Raw genomic sequence first — 27,959 nt, forward strand, 5'->3', positions numbered from 1 at the left:
CGTGCAATCTAGTCTGATATTGTTATTTCCTAGAGAAAATTACGACAACTTGGGATCCCAAATACGAGACATCACTTATCAACGTCGCCAAAAAGGTTGCTAAATGTAAGGAAAATAGTCAACTATCGCCAAAGAGGTTACCAAATTTTAGAAAAGTGCCGTTTATTGTCAGAAAGATGCCAAATGTAACGTAAAGCCAAACAAAAGTTATCAAATGTAAGAAAAAGTGCCAATTATCACCTATAAAGCCGTAAGGAAAAGTGCCAATTATCACCTATAAAGCCGTAAGGAAAAGTACCAATTATCGACAAAGAAGTTACCAAAATTTAAGAAAAATGCTAATTACTGCCAGAGACATGTCAATAAATGTAGAGGAAAATGTCAACTGTCATTTTTGGCTATATGATTATGTAGCCAAAAAAGATTACCAAATGCAAGAAAAAGTGTAAGTTATCGGAACTTAAGAAAAATTCCAGTTACCTCCAGAAATGTAAGGTCTGTCAAAATGAGTCAATTATCACTGAATAAGTTACTAAATTTATTTGCCAATTATCGCCAGAAACATGCTAAATGTGACGAAAAGTGCCAATGATCACCTAAAAAGTTGCCAAGAAAAATACCAATCATCGCCAAAGAAGTTATCGGTAATTAAGAAAACTGCCAATTTTGTCGCCGAAAAACGTTGGAACCAACGGCGGCAGCACATAATGCGGCACTGCTGCAAATTGCAAAGTGCGGTTGAAGGTGCCAAATTTGCGAGATAAAACTTTACATTTTTAGCATCCTAATTACCGAAACATAATTTATAATTTTGGCCTGGATTGCAGTAAAAAACAAAACATGCGGAAAAAATGGGACGTGAGGCATGAAAAAGAGAGGATTGAAAAAGTACGTGAAAATGCGGTTGCCATGGTCAAATCAGCAATGACAGTTTCACTCTCGAGAAGCCAATCAAAACATCCCATGACGACGTCAACCACCAGAGTTGAAGAAACGTCGAGTGAATGATGGTCACTCGGAAACCCCATTCACTCTGTAAGCTCCGTCCAATGCATACAGTTCCACCTAGTGATTGACCAGATGTGCAGAATTTAGGAACATGAATCGTGCATAAGATAGTTAATAAATGTAGAGCTGGTAGGTGGTTGGTGGTCCTGAATCGTCAAGAGCAAAGTTCGATTCCGGAACCCTCTCCTCAGAAAGAGCTGTTGGATGTAATGCTAATTTGGCACCGTGGTATCGTTCGTGTATTCAATGAATGCGCATGATAACGCACGAGCGTTTCACTTGACGCGTCCGCTGTGAGTCCTGAGCCTGGACGCTGTGGACGAGCGGCTCGAATTCGGTCGCTCGGTCCTTGCCTCACCGGTGAACTTCCTGCGCCGCCACCTCAACAGCACCGTCAGATAATCCGGCCAGTTGTTCGGCAGCAGCACCGTCAAGAAACCCCATATGGTCAGTATTATGCCGGCCAGCTTCATGCCGCGGAAAGTCACTGAGTACAGGTACGAATCCACCACTGAAAAAACAAAACAAGAATTATACTGTGCAGTATGAAAATATGTTTTTTTTTCAGGCTACTAATGCGTGTCATAAGAAATTGAAGAGTGGTCTCTGGTGTATTGGTTAGCGCACTTGCCCGGTATGCAAGGGGAGCCGGGTTCGATTCCCGGAGGAGACAAATCACTTTTCTTTCCAAATATCAGTTTCGGCATAACATCCAGAGAGAAAATTCAATTTCTCAGTATAATCTAAATTTCTAAAGTATTTGAGAATTAATGTGCTGCCATCTGTAGACACTAGACTGAACTTCAATCGGTTTTCGTTTGGTATTGTGTCGTTAGATGGCAGCACAAATCAAAAATCTCGCTGTAAGATTTTTTTGGGCAAAAAATTTTGGAAAATATTAAGTATTGGCTGCATGGGCGCAGATACGTGTGGGGGGGGGGGGGGTTTACACGTCAGCATCGATGTGGGGAAGGGATTTCCGATTTGCTGACTTTTGATGACGAGGGGGGGGGGTGGTTGGACGTCTTCAACCACCCTTTATAAAAATATGAAATATTATTAATGGCATCGTGAACTGTGGTTTGTGGGCACCTGAACTAACAATCTGACTAATCTCCCTATTGATAAGTCTCCTAGAGAGTCACTTTGGTGATGTTTCGTGGATCCTTCAAGTAATCTAGAAATGTGTTTGGACGGCTTAAGTATTCTCGAACTGTACCACGCATCATTCAAGTGATCCGTAATTATGCCGCGGATCACTTAAGTAATCCGGGAATGTGCCGGGGGCAACTTGGTGACTTAGAGCCGCACTGGGGGTCGCTTAAGCCGGGTTTTCCTAGGAGCAGGTTTCCTGTGCCTCGCGCAACGTGATTCGCCAAGCGCGATACGCCATCCACTCACCAATAAGAAAAGCAGCATGACTGTTTTCCTACAGAGCGCAATACGCCAAACGACAGCGCTTTACGTCGGTCGTGATTGGCCGACTGCTTCTGGAGGAGTTAAATGCGTCGTGCGCTGCGCGTTTTGCCGATGTTCTCTTCACTCTTGTGTGTTTTCTTTCCCTTCCCTTCAAACCGGAGCATGCAGACGACAGAGTAGCTGATGCCAAGGCCATAGACTATAATATAGCCGCCCTAATCCACTGGAGCAAGTGCCCTAATCTTCTGGAGCTGTGTCGCGGGTCCCTTAAGTGATCTGTGAATGTGCACAGGCCTACTTGTGTGATCTGAAAACTGTGCCACGGACCCCCTAAATACTCTGAAATTGTGCCATGGGTCACTTAAGCTATCTGTAAATGTGCCGCTTAGTTGATTTTCACAAAATTAGGTTTGAGGTGGCGGACCACATCAGATAACACCGTGGGCCATAAAAGAGTCTGGAACAGATCAAAAATGGCTGAAAAATTGTTGACGTTATACTTGAAAGGCCCCAAAACAAAAATCTCGAATTTCGAGAGACATTGCCAAAAGTCACCAATTGCGAGAAACAATGCCAAAAGTCACCAATTGCGAGAAACATTGCCAAAAGTCACCAATTGTGGGAAACATCACCAAAATCACCAGAGATCGCAAATCGCTGAGAAACATTGACGAAAATCGCTAATTGTGAAGAACATTGCCATCACCATGAAAACTGCCTAAAAATCGCAAATTACGGGAAATGTTTCCAAAAAATCACTATGCTTGACAAAACATTGCAAAAACGCCAATTATGGGTAAACATTACCAAATAATCACCAATTGTGAGAAACATGGCGAAATAATCGCCAATTACAGGAAACATCGGTGAAAACCACTAATTATGGGAGCAAAACAAAGTATCGCTAATTGTTGGGGAAAATTTCGAAAAAAGTCGCCAATGGTGAAAATGTAGGGCTACTGTAAGTCACAGTGTATTAAAATACATTTCACGGGGGAACACTGACAAATATGAGGTATGAATAGAGTATACTGTAATTATAGCCATGATGATTATCAGGCAAATAATCTCTCATCCTTGATTACAAGCAGAAGGAAGCGTAGAAAAACATTTTTGTAAAAAAAATTCGTAACAGTAGAGAATACTGGCCACTTTTGTGTGAAGTTATTGTTACTCACCGGCCGATACTGGTACGGCGATGACCAATCCAAGGGTGAGGAACGTCTCGTAGGTCCACATCAGCCCGAAGTTCCCGAGAAGATTCGCAACTAGGAAGGAAAATGCGCATTATAACTCTGTATTATAAGAATTATACAAAACCATAAATTTATAAATGACTACATGAAAGATTCAATAAATTAGGGTGAGTACCAGTGTTAACAAATTTTATTGAGGCGGGGGACGGAAAATGGCCTCAGCCCCCGCCTTAATAAAATTTGTTAACACTAAGTATCAGCACCTATAGGTGAGTGAATGATCGTAGGAGTGATGTGATCGTATGAGTGACCAAATGTCCGAGTAACAACACGCCCAGGACGAGGCTAAATGAGTAGGGAGTGACCGTATGAATGACCGAGTGAGTATGCGATTGAGTGACCAAGTGAGGTAAGTTAGACAAAAAAGTGATTGAGTGAGTGCCAGGCGCAGTCTATGGGGGGTGATCACTCCGAACCCCCCCCCCCCCCTAATATTACATTCAATCAATCCGTTGAAAATTACCTGTATCAACGTTTTTGATTAAGTAAAAAATTCAAGGAAACTTAAACTAAACGAGAAAAAACTGGGAAATTTTTTTCAAAAAAAAAAACCGAGACTGTCCAGGAAAATATGTTACAAAATGCGGGACGTATGGTCACTCTAACAGACGTAAGCGTGTCGTTCGCTGCGACTAATTTATACAATTTGGTAAAATCATCTCTCCCAACAGCGAGCTCTAGATCCGCATATGGTGAGTGCACGTATGAAAGACACGAGGTCACTCACCCACTCATTTGACCCTGTCTGGGGGTGGCGGGAAGAAATGCCAGGAGAGAATTTTCCGGATTCCTCGGGAGAAGTATCATCTTATCGTTTCAAAAAAATGCTTTCAAAAAGCAAAAGAATGGAATGTCGCGAGTTCGATACCCGGTTTGTATTGTCAGAAACTTTCCTGACACAGGGGTAGAACAGAAACGACGACATGGCCACAGAAAAAAAGATTAATACAGCAGGGAGTCCCACATCAAGGGATTAGCGTACCTTTTATACTCTCGATGAGATTTAAAAAAAGTTGTCGTTCGGAATCGGCAATAAATTGTAGGTCCCGGTCTAATCAGCCCTCGTGTGCAGAAAATGACCGTGATGCAACGAAAATGATCAAATGATCAATAGTGGAAATCAAATCTGATCTCGTTGTCGTGCTGCGGGCCACTTAAGTGATCTGAGAATGCGCTGTGGGCCACTTGAGTGATCTGAGAATGCGCTGTGGATCACTTATTTCATCTGTAAATGTGGTACGGGCCGTGTAAGTGATCTGTAAATGCGCTGCGTGTAATTGCGCACGTAATTGGTATGTAAATCAATGCTGTCAATTGTGTAATTGATATGTAAATACTGAGGGCTGGGACTAAGCAGTGGGTTCACTCAAGAGGGCTGTAAATACACCGTGAGTCCGTTAAATGATCCACTTAATTAAATGAAACGCGCCGCGGATCACTTAAGTGATATGCAACTGCACCGCAAGTCACTCAAGAGAATCTGTAAACGGACCGTTTAGTTCATTTCCACAAAATTGGGTTTGAGGTCACGGGCCACATCAGATGACTCTGAGAGCAAGTTCTGGCACCCAAGCCACGGGTTGAGCAGTATGATGTTAACACCCAGCTAGGCTAGACCCAACCATCAAAACCCCAAGATTAACTTGCTTAAAATGGAGGCGAAATATTTGAAGGGAAAAACCCTTTAAAAATAAAAAATGCTAAAACATTGCCAAATACCGAAACCAATTATAACAACAATGGGTTTCCCGTTCAAAAATTTAGTAAACAATGACTATCGAAACAATAATTGATTCTCTACTAATGATGATAATGACTATGTCGCTACAATTACAATATATGCGCAGGAAAGGGACTTACAGAAGATGAAGACGGAGGCACATATCAAAGGCAGCCACGGAAGGTTCTCCCACTCGATGACTTCCAGGCCCGTGAAATAAAGGGTCAGGAACAGGGGCCACATGAAGATGAGGTCGAAGATGCCGACGAAACTGATGAACAGCGACATCTGGGCGAAGTTGACTTCACCGATGAACTTCTTGAACACGACCTATTCAAACGAGACAACACAACATGGTGAGTTAGTGCTCCTTCTAATATAATGCTCGACGTTGTACACGTTCCGAATACGTACCAAGCTTTTACTTACCTTTTGAACGGCCGTACCAGCCGAAGCCGTCGCGGCCATCACCACGCCTCCAAGCGTCGCAGAGCGAGATTGGCCGTCCATGTAGGCGAACAGGGCTATCCCTGTATTGCATATGATCACAGCGACAATCTGTGGGAATAAAACAAGAAAACAAGAGGAGGCGGATTAAGGATGGCAACGTCCGGAGCAGAATACTGTCCCGACCAGGGCCGCAAATAGATAAATGCTTGGTCAGTCGGGGAAAGCACGCATTTTGGCACCTTCCCTTGTAATGTTGAAGGAAAGATTAAAGCATTTTTGCTCCGATGTGGCCCGCGACCCCAAATCTAATTTTTCAAAATGAATTAAGTGGCAAGCTACAAGATTACTTAAGTGACCCGCGACACATTTGCAGGTCACTTAAGACTTAAGTGAACAGCGGCATATTTGAAGATTCCTTAAGTGATCTGGGACCATAGGCGAAGATAGACCTGGAAGTCTGGGGGGGGGGGAAACACGGTCATTATTGCTGGGGAGGCACGATGATGATGTCTATACATATATACATTAGATCAGTCGACTCCACCTTTGGCACTGGGGGGCAATACCCTCCCACGCCCCCCCCCGTATCTCTGCCCATGCTTGGGGCACTGTTTCAGATCACTTAAGTAGCCCGTGGCAGATTCTCACTCCAATTTAGTGGTCCGTGGCACATTTCCAGATCACTCAAGCAGCCCGCGACACATTTTTAGATAGATTCAGTGTTTACAGATCGCTTAAGTGGCCCGCGACATGTTTTTAAACCGATGAAATGTTGCACCCGCACTCGGTTGAGCATTTCGAGTTAAAGGGTGAAATTCGCGCCTCCTTGTAAATTTGAACGAGAGGTTAAAGAGTGAAATTTTCGTGCCTTCTGGTCCAGTACTCATTCATTAGATCCGCATGCTTTCCCCTCTCCCACCCCTAGTTGCGGCTCTGGTCTCGACAGTAAGAAGAATCAGGAATGGGCCTCACCCTGATGCCGACGAACTGTTCCTGAAGCAGGACCCACGACAGCAGGTAGAAGAAGACGACGCTGGTCGCGTACAGGGCTATCACGTCCGTCGCGTCCAGCAGGGCCAGCGACCTGATGAACAAGTAGTGAGACAGAACCCACAGCACCGTGAACGTCCCGCAGTGGCACAGGAAATGGCCGACGCTCACGCCCTTCTCCTGGTAAGGCTGAACCGTGTGCCTGCCAAAAGAGAAATATCACAATAATTTAATGATAACAACAAGGATAGTTAATATCATTCAAAGTCAACTCGGACGCCACAGGCACGAGTTCGGTCCCATTCCTTGAGACAGTGGTTCTCAAAGTATGCGAATCGGCTCCTTGGGACCCTTTCTAAACTTTGTCAGAGTGTCGCACCGAGCTGAGAATATTGATGTTACGCTTACATTGATGATTGGAGGAAATGAGACATGACACACGTATTCGCATTGCTGCAGCTTTGAGAATAGCGTACATTATGAGATAAGATCGCTAGATCAAGGAAGCTGCTAGTGGAATATAACCAGTGAAAAATAGGAGGAGGAAGACATTGGTAAACGTCAACTTTCGTAGCAAACCAACGATCACTAGCTTGAAGGAGCCGCAGTTAAATAATTACTAAACCAAGTTAACCATAGGTAATTAATCCTAATGCACACAGGAAGAAAGTATTAACTGATCCCTACGACGATTGAGCAACAGGTAACTGCGGCCAAGCAAATATGGTCGCGTGAATAAAGATTTCGCAGGTTTTTTCGGTGAAATAAATGTATTTACTTGTGATATAGATGCACATTCAAAATGGTCTGAAGTATTTCGTATGAAAACTGTAACTATTAATGAAACTATTGAGACGTTAACACCTCACTTGGTGTCATATAAATTTGAAAATTTCCTGAAAAGTGTAATGGTATTTACCACATTAAAACACCAACGTATCATCCTAGTCCAAATGGTCAAATTGAAAACTTTGTACAAAGCTGCCATGAAACTTTCACGATTTGAACCAGGTGGCGTAAAATCGAAATTTGAAACGCTTTTAATGCAGTATAAGAAAATGCCACACATATATCACGATAAGCATACACGATATCCAGCCATGTTATTTTTGAATCGTGATATTCGAACACGCTTGGACTTCTGTCCTCCCAAGAGCCTGTGAAAAATTAATTGGATAGCAGAAAGATAAATCGAGAATTCGAAATTTGACAAAATGTCGCAATGAGAAATAACCTGAACAATTCAAGAGTGGACTTTAGAATGACAAGAATTATCGAATTATCATGTAGCTGTTGGAGATGATATACTGCATACCATCGCCATGTGGATCAAATGCCAAACACTGGTAACAGTGTTTCTCTAACTAAATCTTCTGTTGTAAAATATTTTTCAGGTGGTCAACATGCCTATAGAAGATAGAGACGGTGGTGCCTCTTGGAAAGGGAAGATCCGCGATCAATTGTTCCAGTGACACGCCAAACTTCGTAGCTGACCGAAATTCCTGAAGTGGCTATTACAGCATCCAACCGAAAACCAGAATGGATTCAAAGACGAAGTACAAGACAAACAAGATCTCCTCGACGTGCAGTTTTGAATTGTTTAACAATAATTCAAAAAATATACAACCACTTCTCAATAATGCTGTGAAACGGAGACCGAACTCTGTTTGTGTAGGCCAGGACTCACTCACACGAGTTCCTTTTTGAGCGAAGGCTTCTCGGACGCCGGAACGCAAAGGCGTGACGTTATGTAAACCGGATAAAACAAGGCGTTGAACGTCGTGCAGAACCACGTTGTGAAAAATGGCGCATGGTACAGGGGGACTCGGGCACTGGTTGGCTGCTTGATGCTCGTAGGCCCTGAAACGACGGGAAGAAAATCGTTATCGAGTAGCACGTGCAGTGTGATTAAAAGAACAGTAATGTCGAGGGTGGGTACCAGTCTCGGAACTTATGATACTCACCGTTGGTGTGCGACGAGTTGAATACGAGATAAGCTGCGTGGCTGTTGGCAACGAGGGCGTGCTGGTATTCGTCCTCAATGGCCTTGAGGAAGTGCGTTCCTCCTGCCCACGACATGGTGATCAGCGCGGTGAGGAAGAAGCCGTAAGACATCTTCTTGCGGTGCTCGGTGCAACAGCCGCTGGATTTGTTCGATGACTGCACCGAGATGTAACTCCTCTGCCCACTGGCTACCCTCGTATTTGAGCCGAGCATCGCATCGCCTGCAAAGAACAAACCAAACTTATCCAGGCTGTAATCACCAGATTGACCTCGTCGAGCCATAAGAGAGAACGGTCTAAAATGTCGGCGTTCCGAACTCTGATACCATTAACCCCTTTATACACAAGCTTTTGGCAAGAAATTTGGACGACGTGCAGTTGAACTAGCAGAGATAAGTATAAAAAAGTGGTAGGTATCATCATTTATACATGGGAATTGAGGAAAAAGCAATGAGAAAAGCTGTGCGGTTTTCCGTTCTTGCTTCCTCTCTTACAAGGCAACTCATTTAAATATGCTCAAAAACATGCATTAAAAATGTCTGCTGATAAAATAATTAGTTTGATTTTTTCCGATATAATCGATATTATTTTACCGTTTCCACCAGTCACACCTTCGTCAAGAAGTTACCGTTTTTAGATCCTTCATTGAAGCTTTTTACGCGCAACGGTTTCAATGAAATTTTAAAATTTAATTCAAAAAATATTGCCCTGTTTTATTAACCAACACGTGACCTAATTTGATGAAAGACAGAATTAAAGAAAACGATCGGTCAGTAAACACTATGTACTGTATGCACCTTCCCTAAAACAATTGACTTGACAGTGTGAAAGAGAGAAAATTACCACATTTTTTCAAAAAAAAAAAAGTGTTGATTTGGGGAAAACGGTTTTTTTCAAATAGATCTCATTTGGGGTAACTCTTTCCAAATCTGGTTATAAATTTGCCAATATAGTGGGTGAAGCTAACACATAATAACAAGTTCATAACATCGCACTACACGAAGAGCATTAGCACCAATCGTGAAAAAAAAAGGATGAACTTGGCTTCTAACGGGATTGAATGTTTCAGTTCATTTTCAAAAGAGCTGCAACCCGCTCACCTGAGGAAAAATTTACTTTCGTTTGTTTGTGTTTGGCGCGTAACTGACACGTCACAAAAAGTGAAAATGTTACAACTCCCTAATCGTCCAATCCATTTCCCGGAAAAAACTTTTCCATGTTAGTTTTTCACAAGAAATCACGTGTCTAATTATGAGGCTGTCAATAGTATATCCTGCCCGTATATTATATATAAGAAGCGCGAGAGGCGATCAGTAGCCAACTGTTGTCAATCTTAATAAATTTTTCGCGGCCGCTACCTTTTTCTGGTTTTTATGTGTTTTTGGGTAAGATGAATGTAACTTGAATTTTTTTCATAATTTTTTTGAGGGTGGCACCTTGGCACCCTTCCTTCCCTTGTCAACTGACCTATATGCATGTTGTACAATCATTTTTTTAATCGTCAACAAAAGATAAAAATATATAATACTGAAGTTACAAAAAAGAAAAAAAAATATTTTACACCGTGGTAAAGTTCCGAAAGAAAGAGGAGAGAGCTCGAATGTACTTCTTCCATTTGCATAGGGGCTAGATATTTCGTCCGTGACCGTGTGTGTGTGTGTGTGTGGGGGGGGGGGGGAAATCGTACCTGCACCACCTAAACATTCTTCTGGGATTATTTCTGATGAACTGATGCCTTGTCGGAATGCGTTGTGTGCGTACAAACAAGCCCGTGATTGGAAAAGGGAGGGGTGTCATACTATAAATGGTATATATGCACATTGAATACATGTTCTTTGTTCCCCCTCCTCCTCCCCCCAGGAAAACTTACAAGGTACGTCAGAAGTTTCATAAAAAATGAATTGAAAAATGTTTTCATAAAAAATGAATTGAAAAATGTTTTCATAAAAAATTAATTGAAAAATGTTTTCATAAAAAATTAATTGAAAAATGTTTTCATAAAAAATTAATTGAAAAATGTTTTCATAAAAAATTAATTGAAAAATGTTTTCATAAAAAATTAATTGAAAAATGTTTTCATAAAAAATTAATTGAAAAATGTTTTCATAAAAAATTAATTGAAAAATGTTTTCATAAAAAATTAATTGAAAAGAACAAATGAAGATTAAAAAACTTTCTTTTAACCGAGCGCAACGCAGGTCTATCGCCATCTATATATGCAATTCACTGCCTAGTGAGTTGTGCCGGAAGTGTGTAAGTCTTTTTCCAATAAGAATCGTCCCAAAAATCGATCGACGCTGAATGGCGATGACACGCAATTTTCTGTGCAGATTTATGAAAATTAGGCCTTAAAATAAGTTGGATAAATGCAAATGTGCATTCTTCTTTCCGTGCCAGCAAACGACTGCTAATACCCTAGTGTACGTGTTGAAGGCTCTGTATAGCAGAGGTTCTAAACTTTTTTGTTCTATGGACCCTTTGAACCAACGAGAAAAAGTCAGGGACCACCTCTGCCATTGAGATGAAAGCCACGGACCCCTTTATGTGCTTCGTATCCGCACATAATACTATAACAACAATATATCAATTGCTTCAACACCGAGCTTACGGACTTCCTGAAACCCTCATGGGATCCCTGGTAAAGAATCACTGCTATAGAGAGAGAGACGTGTTCAATAGCAAAACTGGCTCGAATTCGGAAAACCACAGAAAACCAAACTTCTATGCTACCTCCGGATCTCTGCTACGTATTGCTTTCGAAAGCAGACGGTTAGTCATTGCACCCAAGTTAACGAACTCGCTCTGGTACAAACGACTAATTTTGCAGGGCAGTATCCAAATTGTGCCTGTAGAAATAGTTGTGTGTTATGAATTTTATTTCGGGGGGGGGGGGGAGGCGTTGTAGTATAGGGAACTCTCCCCCTTCCACTCATTCCGGTGCCATATAGCGATACCTTTCCCTTGAGGAAATCGGTGACCTGGTTCCTCGCTCTCTAAATCACTCTTTTTGTCATTCACATGCTGGCACACTGTTTTGACAACTACAATAATAGGTGCCGGAACCTGAAAGCCGAGGCTATTTCAGGCACCCCAATAAATTTTGTGAGGTGTCTGAGTCCCTTCCCCCAATAGTTTATATATTGATTATAATTAAATTATACAATAATTTATATATTTTATCTATACAATGCAACACATAATTTCGCCTCCTGCTTATGGGCTTGAGTCCCGTATATATGGGACGAATAGCGATTTTTAGCTCCCCTCAATGTCGACGATGCCACTGACTACAACTCATGACGACTGTCGGGAAATGTGACTAATTATGTAGGTTCATAGTACCGTCCCATATTTTACGGGACAGACCATTTTCCTTTCTCCATATTATTCGGCTACTCGTCCGTGCCTGTTGAGAGAACGAATGATTTGACCTCTGACCCTTCCACCTGCTTTGCGATCAAGGCTGAGCATACTACTATTCAACTCCGGTTTTGTGACCGTCGAAATCACAACATTGTAGGGCTCTTTTCTGTCCTATAATTGGCTGACGCAACAGTGTAAATACCATTTAGCATGCAACATTATCATGATGAAGCAAAAAAATTGACATACCATCAGATAGCTCAAGCCTCGCCGATCCCAGGCCAACTGGCAACATTTTTCGTTTAAGCCGAGAATGAAGCTAATGGATGTCACCACCACCCGTCATTACTGCACAGCATCGCGTAATCGTGATGATGACGATGACTGGGACACAATAAGATGGATCTAGAGTTCTTCGTCATCACCATGAACATCGCCATCATCATCATCTTCGAGGATGAATGTCTATTTAGACACGGAGAAAAATAAATCTACAGAATTTGAGATGGAAAACACAGAAACAGAGGGGAAAAATCCCTCTCCGATCGGAAATTCCCTAAAGGCATTGGAAGAAAAGCCAGGGTTTCCCTCTCGTTTTTCCCTACGCTATATGTTTGTGTGAAATGTACGTTTTTCCCTCTCGTTTCACACGAAACGCTATCGATCGGATCCATCGAAGGAACAGCCCTTTCAATGCGTATAAACTTTTATTGGCACATACACAATGCATAAAAATAATATAAGCGTGGCGTAAGCTGCTATCGTGAAATAGCGCCATTTGGCGAGGAAAAAAATATTTATTTATTTACTGTGTATCAAAATCGGAAAATATGGACGGGATAAGAAATAAAAATATTCTCCAGAAAAGACTAGTCCACCCCAATCTACAGTCAGAGGCGGATTTAGGGTTTATCCGACTGTGGGACACACACAAATTTTGTCGTCCTTCTCCCATTCTACTCGAATTTTCTTGATCACTCACACCTCAAATCCCCCCCCCCCCCCGAGCAAATATCCTGCTTGGCTCCACCCCTCTCAAATCACTGTTTTGGTCATTCACATGCTTGCGCATTTTTTGGTCCCTCTTTAGGTCACTCACTAACCAGGTTCCTTCGTTCCTCGGTCATTCTTTTGGTCATTCATGTGCTCGCACACTGTTTTGACATTCGCATGCTTGATTTGGCAATGGCATGGTCCCTTGCTGTCTAAATCACTCACACGCTTATAAATTCTCTTCAGATCATTCACCGATATGGCCCCTCGCTCTTTTGAGCACTCACATGCTTGTCGACTCTGTAGGTTAGCCTTTAGGTCGCTCACTGACCTGGTCCCTCGCTCTCTAAATCACTCTTTTGGTCAACTCACATGCTTGCACATGCTCTACGTCGCTCACGTGCTTGCAAACTTTTTTGGTTACTCATTGACCTGGTCCCTTGCTCTCTAAAGCTCCGCTTACATGGGAAATAAAAATCTCTGTACTCTTCACTCGGCAACAAAGAAAACACAAAAGATTAGGGGCCGTTGAAGTATTACGTAAGCAAATTTTTAGCCATTTTTGACCCCCATCCCACTTGTCAGCAAAAGTCAACAAAAATCTGACCTCCCCCCCCCTTTTTAGCAAAATTTCGTCATCATCTCCGCCCCTCTGAATCCTAGTTCATATTGGTGGGATCAGAGACGTACACGCGGGGGGGGGCATAGGGGGGCTACTGTCCCCCTCCCCACCTTTATATGCTATTGTAATCAATTTCTGTTAATTTCAATGCTATTTGAAGGCTCTGAACTCAAAAAATTTATCTTTAATAAATTCATTGCGACCCGCCCTCTAAGCCATATAATGATAAATCACATAAACGCCCTTGGCCCGCGGACCAAATATGGCTCTGGGGGTTATCTGATGCTGCCTGCCCTCCTCAACTCTAATTTTGTAAAAATGAACTAAGCGGCACTTTTTCAGATCATTTAAATGACCCGGGAGACACAGTTCCAGAACACTTAAGCTATCCGTGGCACATTTAGAGATCCCTTGAGCAACACCTTCTAGAGCAAGGTATTGGTCAGGCCTTCTGGTTTAGAAGGTATTGCCTTGAGTGACACATGACGTAGTTTTAGAGCACTTGAGTAGCCCCCAGTGTGGTTCTACATCACTCAAGTTACCCGCGGCCCGCGGCACATTCTCACATTATTTAAGTGATCCGCGGCATATAATTACCGATCACTTGAGTGATGCGTGGCACAGTTCCAGAGCACTTAAGCAGCCCGGACACATTTCCAGCAGAATAGAGAAATCATATCTACTTACTGTTCATAAACATGTGTTTTTTTCGTGGATGCTATCGGTGATTGATAGTCTTGGGTATATGAACTCTTAAAAGCGTTATACACTCATGTTCATAAATTAAGGATAATTCAGAATCACACGGACATCGAAATCTAAAGTAAAAATTTCACCTCTAGAATTATCACACACATCTGCAAGAATGATATGCAAATTTCAGGAAGCCACCAGATGATGCCGATAGTACGTCACAATGACGAGAGTGTAAGAGGGGGGTATATAAGGAATGGTGGCAAAGAAGTAAAATTGTTCACAAGAGTTCTGTAAGGTCCTCAGTGCCATAAGCGAATAGTTATGACACAGAGGACGCATGTGGGTGATTTTTTACGTGGTAGAATTATCGGCCGCCTGGAATGTGGGCGTACTCAGATGGAAGTATCCGAGGAACTTGGAATTGCCCAAAGTGTCATCTCTATGCTTTGGCAACGATTCCAAAATAACGGAAATGTCAGTAGACGTTACAGTACAGGTCGCCCCCGAGTTACAACGCCGAAAGAAGACCGGTATTTGGCAGTAACTGCCAAAAGAAGCAGACGGAGCACAGCGTCCAACTTGTCTCGTCAGCGATCTGCAGCCACGGGTACCACAGTTTCAAGGCAAACCGTGTACAGACGTTTGGGAGATATTGGTCTATATGCTCGCCTGCCTGTCAGATGTGTTCCGCTCACGGCAACTCACTGTCGGCAGCGATTAGCCTGGAGTAGAGAACATGCAATGTGGACATCGTCACAGTGGGCTTGTGTGATGTTTTCCGACGCGTCCAGGTTTAGCTTGCAGTCTGATTCACGTCGGACTTTCATATGCAGAACGCCAGGTACCCGTTACTACCAAGACAACATCATTGAACGACACCGTTACGGTGGTGCAGTATTGCTCGTTTAGGGTGGAATTATACTGGGTTCGAGAACAGATCTGCATGTTCAAACCGGAACCACGAAAACCCAAATTTATCGGAACATCATTCGGGAACAACATGTACGTTTGTTTAGGGGTGCCATGGGCGCAGAATTTGTGTTTATGGATGACAACGTTCGTCCTCACCGAGCAAACACAGTAAACGAATGCCTTGAATCTGAGGATATAACCCGTATGAAATGGCCAGCATTCTCACCTGACTTGAATCCGATAGAGCATGTGTGGGACATGCTTGGCCGACGAGTTGCAGCCCGTCAACCACTTCCTACATGTGTACCGGAACTTCAGAGAGCATTGCTTGCTGAGTGGAGTGATCTTCCCCAAGATCAGATCGATAATTTGATACTCAGCATGCCTAGGCGTTGTACGGACTGTATTTTATCGCATGGGAGACATACAATGTGTTAACCATCATACCAACCATGTAATAGTAAGTTTTTACAAAGGAGTATTTTTTACAATTGCTCCAGGGAGCAAAAATCGTAGTTTTTATGAATGGTATCATGTTCTTTATCTTTGTTCTTTATATTTTGTTTAATAAATGGGCCTTATGAATAAGTAACGTATGTTTTGTTTCTGAACCTTTATTTGCCGGAGCTGGCATTATCCTTAATTTATGGACATGAGTGTATTTAGCTTTATATAGCTTAAAGTTTTATATTTTCTTTCTGAAGACATATTTAATCGGAGGAGAAACAATTTAAAAACTTCAAAATACAAAGCTTCTGACGAAAAAACTTGTGTTTACCGCACGGCTGTTAATGGAAGGCAATAACGATTATACAGAAATTTCGGTAACCAAAGTCATGCCTCTGATAAATCATTGCCGATAAACGCTACGTAAACAAAGGCACGTCTTTGCCACTTGCTTAAATGCGGTGTCCAAGACTTTTTTCACGGCTGCGCTCGATGGAAATGACCACGGCTGTCCTCTATGGGTTTTTCCCTAACGGCGACTACAGTCACTGACGTCACGACAACGTGAAAGCTGGCGTAAAATCTAATTTTCTGCCAAAATCCGGAGTCTTTCGCCTAAATTCGGAGAGTTGGCTGGTCTGTGTATGTTATGATCGGGGGGGGGGGGGGGCGTACGCAGGATAGACTTTTAGTGTTGGGGTCGTAAGTAATTTTTTCAAGACATTTTTGTTACCATTTAAATTAACAGAAATTGATTAAAATAGCATACAAAAGGTATTTTCTTTCGATGTTCTAATTTTTTTTTTTTACGAAAAAAATTTAAATTGAATTTTTGCTTGGTTTAGGAGAAGCGGCACTTTTTTTCAAGGGATTTCATGCAGACCCATCTGGACTTGGGAGTATAAATTCCGATGATATTGGTGGTTTTTCAAAGAACTTGTTCCAATTCCGCAATAAAATTTGGGTGTTGCCATTTCATTTTTCCGAAACTGTAACCGCTGCGTATTGCGGTGGTGAAATGCTGGATATCTAGCATGCTCGATATCACATGCTCAACAAAACCGATTTTCCGAATTTCTCATCAATCTATTTGTCATAGGACAATCTATTTCCACACGGCCGTTTAAAAGGCATAGCTGCCAAGTTTCCCGAATTTTAGCTTCATCTCTGGACCTCCCGAAAAGTTCTTAAATCTCCCGAATTTTTACGAAAATCACAAAAAATCCCTAATTGTTCCTAAAAATTCCCTACTTCATTTAAAAAGAATCCCCGCTTCTGAAAAGAATCCCTAAGGAATTTCTTGTGGGGCAAAATGTCTTTTGCCTCTGTTTCTTTTTCTCCTTTCGAAATGACGTCACACGTCATAAATGGGATAATATAGTGGGAAATTCCTTTTTAAAGAAAGTTTTACAAACCCTCTGATGGTAACAAGAAAAGTTGTTTGTCTTATCGTGCAGGGAAACAGCTTAGCAGTCAATAGTCCTGGATAATAATTGAAGATTGTATTGACGCGCATGTGGGCAAAACTTCCTCTTTTGTTGAAGTTACGTACGTGCGGTAGCAAAATATGAATACTGATAAGCAAAAAAATATTTAATCAATTTTAAAGATACTTATTCCCCGATGAATTTCCTTTCATCAAACGTTCTAGAAAAAAGGCCGACTTTTTCTTCTTGTACAAAGTTGTGTTACGGACATAAACATCGGTCGTGGTGAAAAGACTGACATCATCATCCATGTGAAATCCAAAAAACAGTCTTCCAAAAAGTGTCCCCAAAAGTCAGTCTTCTTTAAAAATTAGCGTTCCTTTCCTTCATCTTCCGATGATTTTGGGGTCATTCGAGTAGAATGTTTGTTCACATTGTTTCTGATTGAACACAATGTATATATTTTTTTGGATCACCATTGAAGTTTTAGCCTCCAATTTCACTTGTTTTTTGCGTAGGGATTAAAATCCACTTCCATGTGTAAAATCCCTATTTTATTTGACTACAATTTTTGAGTAGGGATTTTATTCCCTACGCTTTAACTTTGTTTTAGTAGACAAAATAGTCCTCTGTGACAAAGTCGCAAAGGGAGTTTTTGTAACAGAAAAACGGCCATTAAGAGAGAGATTGTCGAATGATATCGAAGGGTTGGTTCAAGAAGGTAGAAACTCAAAATTACGTTTTCAGATATATATCAGCGTTTTAAGGCCGGTCGTTCGTCCGTCGGAAGCGACTTGAAGCGATTAACAAGTCATGCGCGATTGCCCGTGTTCGCAAGATTGATCCCGCTGCACAGAAATTACGAGTATATACTTCGTCCATCGGCAGCGACCTTCAGCTAGTGATTTCCGGCTACAACATCAGACGATCGAAATTTACGAATTGAGTGGGATATCACGCCTCTTGCCATATCTGTGCAGGCGGTTGTTTACTTTTTTCGTGTAACTTTCTCCGTTTTTTTCCTCCCTCTTCGGCTTCTGCCTCTCTTTCTCTCCTTTCCTGCGTAAACATGGATGCTGATTTAGTTTTTCAATATCCTCAAGATTATTTAACGAACACACTCGTCTGCATAGATTGCAGTGGCGAAGTTAGTAACATGTAAGGTCCTTTCAGTGTTTCAGACGCCTTCTGTCGTCGGACTCAATATCGGCTGTTGTAGCGGGAAATCACTAGCTGAAGATCGCTGCTAATGAGCGAGTTTCGCTTACTTTTTGTGTAATGGGATCAGTCTTGCAAATATAAACAATTCATGCGACTTGTTTATCGCTTCAAGTCGCTTCCAGTGGACGACCGCCCTTAGATTCACTTTGTAGAGTCGGCTTACATAAAATTGAAGTGGGGAGCGTATAAACAGAGTTAGAGTGGCGAGGGGAGGAATAATTAGATGCGTTTTCCACCGTTCTCCCGCAGTGCATAATTGAAAAATTCAATTTTTTTAGTTGTTGCCTTCTTGAACCAGCCCGTCGACATACAGAATACATCACTAGATTTATTGAACATGAAAAAACAACGGAATCTTACCCAGATTATGGTCACTAGCCTCGTCGTCTGTCGTGGTCATGATTTGGTCACTGCTATCAGAGACAACCCCGAGAGGAACCAGTCTCACAAAATCACCGAACCTCTTACGACGGTTCATCAATAGCTTCTTGAACTTATCCAGTTTTGAAATCGCTCAATCTGGAGTGAGTGAGAGGAGTGTGTAAGCCTCTCTGCGCTTCTTCCGAACGAAGAGGAAGACACTTGGCCTTCAATATTCCTGAAACCCTCCCTTATATTTCTTTTGGTCACGCGAAATTGCGGGGAACCCACTTTCATTGTATTATTATTACATGTTGCTCCGTGGATATCAGAGAAACGGTTTGACAACGGTTGTCGTGGTCACGTGGCAACGCCGGAAACAGTGTCGAAAATCAGTCAATCGCTGATCGATAATGAGTGCGTGAAAGACATCATTGTTGTACGTTTCCCCCTCCTTCTGCCCCCTTCCTTTTTTCCTTTCTATTTGTAAAACTGAAAATCGATTGAACTTGAACCAATCGACTTTAAGATTTATAAAGATTGATTTCCTTTGGTTTTAGGAAGAAACTAAAATAACTATTATTACGGGGGGATTCAACACCCTGTAAGGGTTCAAACAATCGGATATTGAGATGAATTGTGGGAAATCGAATCACCGCCCCCTCGCAAAAACGGTGTGAGTGCGCTAGACCATTGTTCTACAGAAACAGCCGGAACATATTTCTTTCCTTAGAGCATATAGCATATGGGCGCAGCTTGACCAAATTGGTCCTTGCGGCAAATAAACCATAATCAAATTAAATCAAATCAAAATCAAGCATTATACGCTAAATGGGACCATACAGTGGACAGACGGACGTTACTCAGCTAACAGCTCATATATGCTGGCATATGGCAACAGATTGCGACATACATGAAAATGTGTGTGATGTCACTCTCCGCTATTCATACAAGATATAGCCACTAGAAACCCCACGCTGACTCATCCGCCATTTGTGTTAATATTATCGCTACAACCAACAGCTGTTCCCTGTGCCATTTTTTTTTTTTTTTTTTTGCACGATTGGAAGTTACTGAACAGAGAAAACTGGGTTTTCTACCTTAAAACGGAGGACGATGAGTACGCTAGGTATTTCACAGTCGCCTTAAGATAAGAGGCAGTCAAATTTTTCCGAAATTCCTCTTCGTAATATCCAGTTGTGTAAACCCAGAATGTCTGAACCAGGATGGTCAAATGCAGCCCGTCAGCGTAAAAACAAAAACTTTTCATTCAAAAACAAAAAATAAAAGTTTAAATTGAATACAGAATTTACTACCGTATTATAAAAAGAAAATTATTTGATTTAAATGCGCATTTTTTCATTTGTACGCAAGCTCTTCCAATTTCAAAGTATCAAAGTTGGTAACACTGCGGCGTCTAGCCTAGCGAGCTATTTGGCAGAACTCACAAGAAAAGGATCCAAAGGTATCACCCTCAAAAAGTTTCGAAAGAATTACCTCTAGTTCTACTAATTTAAATATGCGTGAAAATATAAAAATATCGGGCGGAATTATTATGGGTCACTCAAAAAGAATTGTAAATATTAATATTTTTTAACACCAATAGAGGTCAAAAATGAATTTTGAAATCCCACGGCCCCCTAGAGTCTTAGAGTGACGTCATTAAAACAACACATGATTATTATATTACACAGATAAAGAAAGAAAAAAAATACAGTTGAACCTCGTTTGTACGTCGCTCAGTTATTCGACTTTCACGTTTATACGACGTTTGGCTTCCGTCGGAATTGATTCCTATGCATCTTTTTAATGTTAAAATAATTCATTCATTCGACGTTTTCACTTCGAAACTTTTGAAAAAACGTCCATCAAACGCGCACAATTTTTCTATGCAGTGAAAACACGTTGCTGCAGCAGTTTTTCTTGCATATTGACACGGGAAAAGCCATAAAGTGATTTGTTTGTTGCTTGCTTTCGAGAATACGTAGATGCGGTGAGCGTCGAAAGAAAACTGGTTTCAATTGTTTTGACGGCCAGAAGGCCTTTCAGAATTTTTCGTCTTCCACTGTTTTCAGTGTTATCCTCAAAGGTTAATAAAGTCCACACACCACATTGTAAGCATTTTAAGGGTATAGGTCTGCCGATAAAAGACCAATAATGCATAGTAAGTTCTTTCAATCATTTCCTGTAGAATGTTTTTTCGTTGTAGTGCTTTGCTTGCTGGCGGTGTTAAATCCGCCGTCGACATTATGTCGACAAAACGAAAGTTCTTTCTCTTCAAAAAAGAACTGGAAATTTTGAAAGAATTCAACGAGAGTTTTAAATTCAGGACGAAAGTCGATCTTGAAAAACGGTTGAACTGTGTAAACTTTGAAACTACGTTCAGCTATAGAGACGTTGGCAGGCGAGATTTAGTTCTGTGTGTTCAGACGTGGGGAAGAACAGTTTAACATCATCAGCAAATTATACTAGTGGGATTGGGTGAATGTGAAAAGTAATATCATGCGTGCATAGTACAAACAGAAGTGGGCCCAATACCGAGCCCTACATCAACCCGCTAAACACTCATTTTTTTTCCAGAAAGGAAAACATCGACACGAACCTGAAAAATTCTTGAGCCTAGATATGATAACAGTATGTGACAAACTTTTTTAGCACACCCAGGTTCAAAAGCTTTCTGATCGGGAGAGAACGGTCTATTTTATCGAATGCTTTGGGGAAATCGATAAACAAAATATCAATTTCGGTTTGTTTTTTTTTTTCTTCAGTGGTGGTTGTCCAATAATCATGACATAGCAGTTGTTGAATTAATAGTGATCGACCAGGAAAAAAACTAAATTGATTAGGAGGTTATTTTTTAGCTCTGAATTGATAGCAAATGTAAGAAGTCTTTGGACCAGACATCTTACGAATATTTTAGAAGAAATATGGGTCAATAATACCGGGTGGTAGTTGTGAGGATCAGAAGATTTACCTTTGTTTTTTAAAATAGGACGAACCATGGCTATACTCCAGGAATTATGTACCGTGATATAATCATAAAAATACTGGAACACTGCACTCAGGAAGTAATATGCCTTATCTCGTAAGGCCCCGTAGAAGTGACCAGAGTTGCCATCAGGCCCAGTAGAAGAGCGAGAAGGTAGTGAATCTATTAATGAAGTGATGACTGTAACATCAGACATATCGATGAACTGGGAATGGTCTTGCATTAGATTAGGCCGTCATCAAAATGAACCTCTGTCATGAACGGTAACACGTAATAGTCTGAAAATATGTTCGCAAAGTCTTTTAGATTGACGGTCATTGACTTCATCGACGACAAGGGAAAATATGGATTCAACAGAACGGAGTTCCCGTCGGGCGTCTTTGTAGAAGGCAGTGCGATTATCATCTCCACAAATCGAACGCAGGTGTGAACTATCACTAGAGGCAACGTACGCATTGTATTCTTGAGCCATGGCACAATGTAATCGTTTATTTAGAGCACTCGGATTTCTCCTGAAATTGCGCCAAGCAATCAGTTTCCTTTTGCCGAGTATTCGGAGTCTTTTATTTGCTACGTTGCTAGGTTTTGGTGACATGCGAGGAATATACTGCCAGAAATTCAGAGAGAACGTTTGAAATGCATCGAGAGAAGATACGCGCTTTTCCTGGATAGAGCCAGAAAGATCATGCAGTTGAGTAAAGAAAGTGTCGTAATCCCCTCTCCTAAAGCCATATTTAGCTGAACCAGAATAATTATTGGCTATTGAATTAGGCAGTCGGAAGAGAAATGGTATATGAGGTGGGTGGTCGCTATTATAGAAGGGTGGCATTGATCGTATGTCGATTATGATTTTGGGAACAATGCACAAAAGAAGATCCAAGAAATTCTCTCCCTTAGTGGAAAAGTCAACCAGTTGATTGAATCCCAAGTCTGCAATTGAGGCAGGATAAAATCGATCAGTTACGTGTGTAGATATATGGTGGTATGAATCCCATTTTATATATGTTTCTCATATTCAGATCACCGACCAATTTGATCATTTTTGTCGCTCCATGGTCATTTTCTACACACGAGTGCTAATTAGACCAGGACCTACGGTTTATTGCCGATTCCGAACGGCAGGTTTGTTTTTATACTAATCGAAAGGTTGGTGCTCTAACCCTCGATGGGGGATTCCCTGTGGTAGCAATTTTTTCTATGGTCATGTCACCGTTTTTGTTTTACCCTGTGTCAGGAAAGTTTTCTGACAAGGACGAACCGGGTATCGAACTCGCGACACCTCTAAACATCCTTTGGTACTTTAGGCGAGTATCTTATCGACCTGGGCTACCGCGCCCGATCACTGACCAATACGATGGGACATCTAACTGTACAGTATAGTCTAAGAGTATCGGAGAAACAGTGTAAGTGTCTTGCATCGGAAGATTTGTTCGGAGGTATATAAGCACAGATCACGCGCACACACTGAATACCGATTCCGAAGTCAACGGCTACTATTTCGATTTCAGCATTACTTGTATCGTTCTCGCCCTAACAGCAGATGGATGTAAAATATTTTTTGGCAAATATGCATATAACACCCGCAAGAGGGAACAACCTGTCGGATCTAAACAGGTCGTACCCCCGCGAGCATAGCAGGGAAACGGGTAAACTTGGGGACAGCCATGTAAAAAATGAATGCAAAGTATACAGTTTCTTGCAGAGACTATGGGGATTCAAGAAGATTCCAAACACATCACGTGGTTTTCTAGATAAATCTGGGCATCCTGGTCACTCTAGGCTGTTAGTGGCTTCTCTGGTAGAGGAGTTGCCATTTGTAACTTGTTGGCTAGACGAATCTTCCAGAATGAATCACGGAATTCCAAAAACTCTCTTATGTGAATTCCAAATGGCTAAAGAGACGGTTCACTTAAGGTATTGTAGTTATCTTCAGCACTGGTCAAGACAAAAGAAGCGCAATGCGTAGTGTTCTTCGTGTCCAACTTCACGCACTCAAACTCAAACTGGATGTTCTGAAATAACCCACGCGTACGTCCGTAACTGAAGTTTTCGCACCAAACCTATTCACCAATAATCGCCTTTTACGAATAGCTGGTGCTACACGTATCTGCGACGATACAGCCTGGCCAACTCTAATGTTATGACGTCGACCATTCGGTGCTGTTTCAGCTACTCTATACTATGTACTATGTACATACTATCCCTACTATGTAATCGAGCTGGTCCTATGGGACGATTAACCTCACGCATGGTATCCCGCACTGATGTCTCACCACTCTATTGATGAGTCTCAAACAACACTTGGGCAAATGAGACCGAAGCTGCAACAGTTGGAGGCCTTGATTCGGATTGAACTGGTTTTATAGATGGATTCATGGAGGGGCGCACAGTGTTTGACAAAGCAGAAATATCCGACTTCATCTTTGGAATAATTTGAGAGAGACTTTCAAGTTTGCTGAAACGCTCTTGAAATTTCTGAAAATTATTATGATGAGATTTGATAGACTACTAAACTCTTGAACAGAAGAAGAAGGAAAACAAGCGCTTGCACTTGTGGTTCCTGAATGTCTGTTCGAAATAACGTGAGCGTCTTCGAATAATTTCGAAATCTGAGATTTTAAATCCGAAAATCGCTGTCTTTCTGATGCCTTCGCACAGATTTCCTGTCGCAAACTCCAGTAAAAATTTGGAACATTTCATCTAAACACTTATAAAATTCCCCATTATGCACGTTGCCTTCAGAGGACGATAGAGGGCGTTCATCAGACATTTCTATCAGAAAACACTGCTCGAATTCATATGAATAAGAATTTCGAGCTGCTGATTAAGACGACTGTGACTGTTTGTTTGCAACGCCATGTTTGTGGGTGCTCCAACAATACTTCGATATAAATCAAAAATCGAAATACAGTTATAGTCCCTATTCAAACAAAAGTGTCATTAACTCGGCATTCACCGCTTCCGATAAGCGAAAATAGAAAATTATTTCAGAAAACAACGCCAATAACTATTCAAAATATTATGCAACTCACAGAGCTCCAAAAAACACGTTAAGCCCCATGGTGTTGCCCGTGGATTTATGGCGTCATAAGTTCTTTATAGATATCGCCAAGAAGCGCAAGAAGTTATGAATAGACTGTTATATTTTTAATAATTTTTTATGGCTTTAATAACTGCATTCCGCTGCTAATATTTTGTTTTTATGTGTTTCTGGGTAAGATGAATGTACTTTTTTTTTTTTTAATTTTTTGAGAATGACACCTTTGGACCTTTTCCTTGTCAGTTTTGCCAAAAGCTCCGCCCCTCGTGACGTCTTGCTATCTTCCTTACTCGTAGCAACCAATCACAGCTTGATAATTTTTCCGTTACATGAAAAATGGTAGCAATTACGCTGTCCGTCAAAGTATTAAATCCGGCCCGCGAAAGTTGTTTAGGTAGAAAAATGTATCAACATACACAATACGATAAATACCTAGGCTGACTATATCTTCTTTCATAAAAATACGGGATATCGCCAGAAGTGTTCTCAAGACAAGTAAGGTTTCCATTTGCAGCCGAAAAATACGTCAAAGGCAAGTACAATTGCCAATGTAATTCACCAAGAAACTTATACGTCAGACAAATATGTGAGATGAATATATTTATTTGACTTTTTATATGATAGAGTCATAATTATAAAAAACATTTATAAGCCATGAAAATCATCCTAATTCTTGATTTCAAAAATTCAATTAAACCTTGTTGAAAATAGGGAAAGGGAACATTTTATAAAAAAATGTTGGGATGGAAAAAATTACAAGAATATCCTGTAAAATATAGGTCATATTGATACTCTTTATACATAAGTTTCTGTCCAGCGAGCGGCAAAAAAATCTGGCCCGTAGAGTGGAAAGGTTGTGCACCCTGGCCCAACCCTATGAATAGTGGGGAGTGACATCACACATTATGTTCGACACTTTCGGGAGAGAATCATTCTTACAGAGTTTTCCTACCATAAAAAAAGGCATCGTTCTACCCAACAAAATCGCAACATCGTTGTTAGCAAGAGCATCACTCTAAACCGGTGTTTCTCAAATTGTACGTCGCGGCTACTAGGAATCAACCTTTGTCAAGGGCGTCACTGCGAGTTGTCGACATTAACGGCTGGTCGTCCACTGGAAGCTACCACGAGCGAGAACAAGTCGCGTGTATGAGCAATACCACTCTAGTGGTATTGCGCATACGTGTCATGAATACATCGTTGTTGTCACTAATGTCACTCGACATCATCATCATTACTCTAAAGAAGCCACCGTTATCGAGACAAATGTTTGAAAGACGCCATCGTGATTAAGAACATAATTAAAAGAAAAATAAGTGTCGTTGTGTTGGAAGCCATCGTTCAAAGCAGCAGATCCTTGGTTGAAGTCAATGATAATAATAATAATAATACTTTAATGTGAATAGGTTTTCTAAGTTCATTATAAAACCATTTAAGTTTGAAGGTCACAAAATAAAGACAGGATACATACTTGCGTGCCGTATATTAATCACATGTTAACATGCCATCAATTTTCTGAGACATACGAATGCGCTGTCGGAATACAAAAATGTACATACGTCTCAGACACATCAGCATCAACAGAGACAGAAAGAGAAAATAAAACCAACAATCGAAATCTAAAAAAGGAAAAGTTTGTTGTGAATTCTTAATTGCACTTTCTTTTTTTCCAAAGCGAAACTTAAAAAAACCAGAATGGACACGACATTGATTTTGACAGGACATTCACAATAAAGGGATGGTCAAGGCCGTCCAGGTCTATGACCATTGCTTTCTAAATAGAGTCGATAGTTAGTCCGGAATGGGATTCGAACCTAGACTTGCAAAAAATAAAACTGCCAGGCGGCGTCTTCCTTTACAAAAAAAAAGTTTCATTTGGTATCTCATGACTGAGACCTTTCCCCCCACATCTTGAATGGGAGCGGGGGCCCTCAATTAGATTTCTTCGGTTGGCGCCGAGTGAATAAGTAAATATATTTTTTAGAAAATTAGGATTATCATTTTTAAAAATAAATAAATAAAATTGTCTTGAGACAGTGGCGTTCTTTCTTTTCACCAATCGTGTCTGCGGAGTGAATTCGTGGTAATAACGATGTTTTTAGGTGGCGTTTTATGAAACGATGATGTTTTAGGCAAGAAAATCTCAATATCAGCAATGTCTTAAAAGACATTCATAGCTATGATGTCTTTATAGTGACATTTATGACAACAACGAGGTGTTTGAACAACGATTTATTTATTCACGGGAACGCTCATGATAATGATATCTTCAGAGTAAGACAACGATGCCTCAATAATGATAATCATGATAACTATGTATTCAACATCATGATGATAACGATGTCTTTAAAAAGCATCGGACATTAATTTTAACAATAATGTCTTCAGAGTGACACCCGTAATAACGATTTCTCCAGAGTGGCACTAATGATAACGATGTCAATGAAGGAACATTCATTTCAACAACGATGTCTCTAGGCTGTGGCATTGATGATAACAACGATGTTATCAGAGTGACACTCGGGATAACGTCCCTTTAAAGGGACATTCATTTCAACAACGATGTCTCTAGGGTGTGACATGTTTTTGAACTGCGAGCGGTAGTCATCTCACATATTCGGCCTGCAGACTGAAACGGTTGTGCACCCTGGCTCTGAAACACGAGTGCGGAAATCTTCAGGCCTTCGCCGGTTCATGTAAATACGTCTCTGTCTTTAAATCATTCTTTTGGTCATTTCTACGCTCACACACTTTCTAGGTTACTCTTTTTTTGCCGTTTATATGCTCACACACTATTTCTGTCATTCCCATGCTTAAACTTGAAATACAAGACAGATAGCGACATTAATATTCCTTACGGAACTTCCTACGTAAAGGGTATCTGCAAGGATGACGTCACTCTCTACTACCATAAGAAGGTTTTAGCAACTGGCTGTTGCGAAGATGAATTTTTGGAAAGAGGAGAAAATTCAACTGCCTTTGCGGGGAATCGAACCCACGTCCTTTCACTTTCCGGCCCTAGACCACTACACTAGAAAGGCCA

At 41.2% G+C, this 27,959-nt stretch overlaps 1 protein-coding gene across 2 annotated transcripts in view; it reads right to left on the bottom strand.

The window, feature by feature from the left end:
• Positions 1-274: 274 nt before the first annotated feature.
• Positions 275-27,959, bottom strand: part of LOC149070939 (solute carrier family 35 member F3-like) — a 40,965-nt gene continuing 13,280 nt past the window's right edge. The window contains exons 1-8 of one of the 2 annotated variants that reach the window (XM_089248652.1): positions 12,459-12,746; positions 8,808-9,068; positions 8,535-8,703; positions 6,826-7,045; positions 5,833-5,961; positions 5,544-5,733; positions 3,606-3,695; positions 275-1,519 (exon numbers count right to left, since the gene is read on the bottom strand). In XM_089248652.1, coding sequence (XP_089104778.1) covers positions 1,284-1,519; positions 3,606-3,695; positions 5,544-5,733; positions 5,833-5,961; positions 6,826-7,045; positions 8,535-8,703; positions 8,808-9,068; positions 12,459-12,504 — 1,341 coding nt within the window. In that variant the 5' untranslated portion in view covers positions 12,505-12,746 and the 3' untranslated portion in view covers positions 275-1,283. Of the gene's footprint in view, positions 1,520-3,605; positions 3,696-5,543; positions 5,734-5,832; positions 5,962-6,825; positions 7,046-8,534; positions 8,704-8,807; positions 9,069-12,458; positions 12,747-27,959 lie in introns of those variants that run through there. The other variant, XM_089248651.1, reaches the window with a different exon arrangement.

The sequence above is a fragment of the Pholcus phalangioides genome, unplaced genomic scaffold (genome assembly GCF_987345545.1).
Source record: "Pholcus phalangioides strain wild (caught in Gottingen) unplaced genomic scaffold, Ppha-v1.0 ptg000020l_1, whole genome shotgun sequence".
In the NCBI taxonomy this organism is placed as follows: domain Eukaryota; kingdom Metazoa; phylum Arthropoda; class Arachnida; order Araneae; family Pholcidae; genus Pholcus; species Pholcus phalangioides.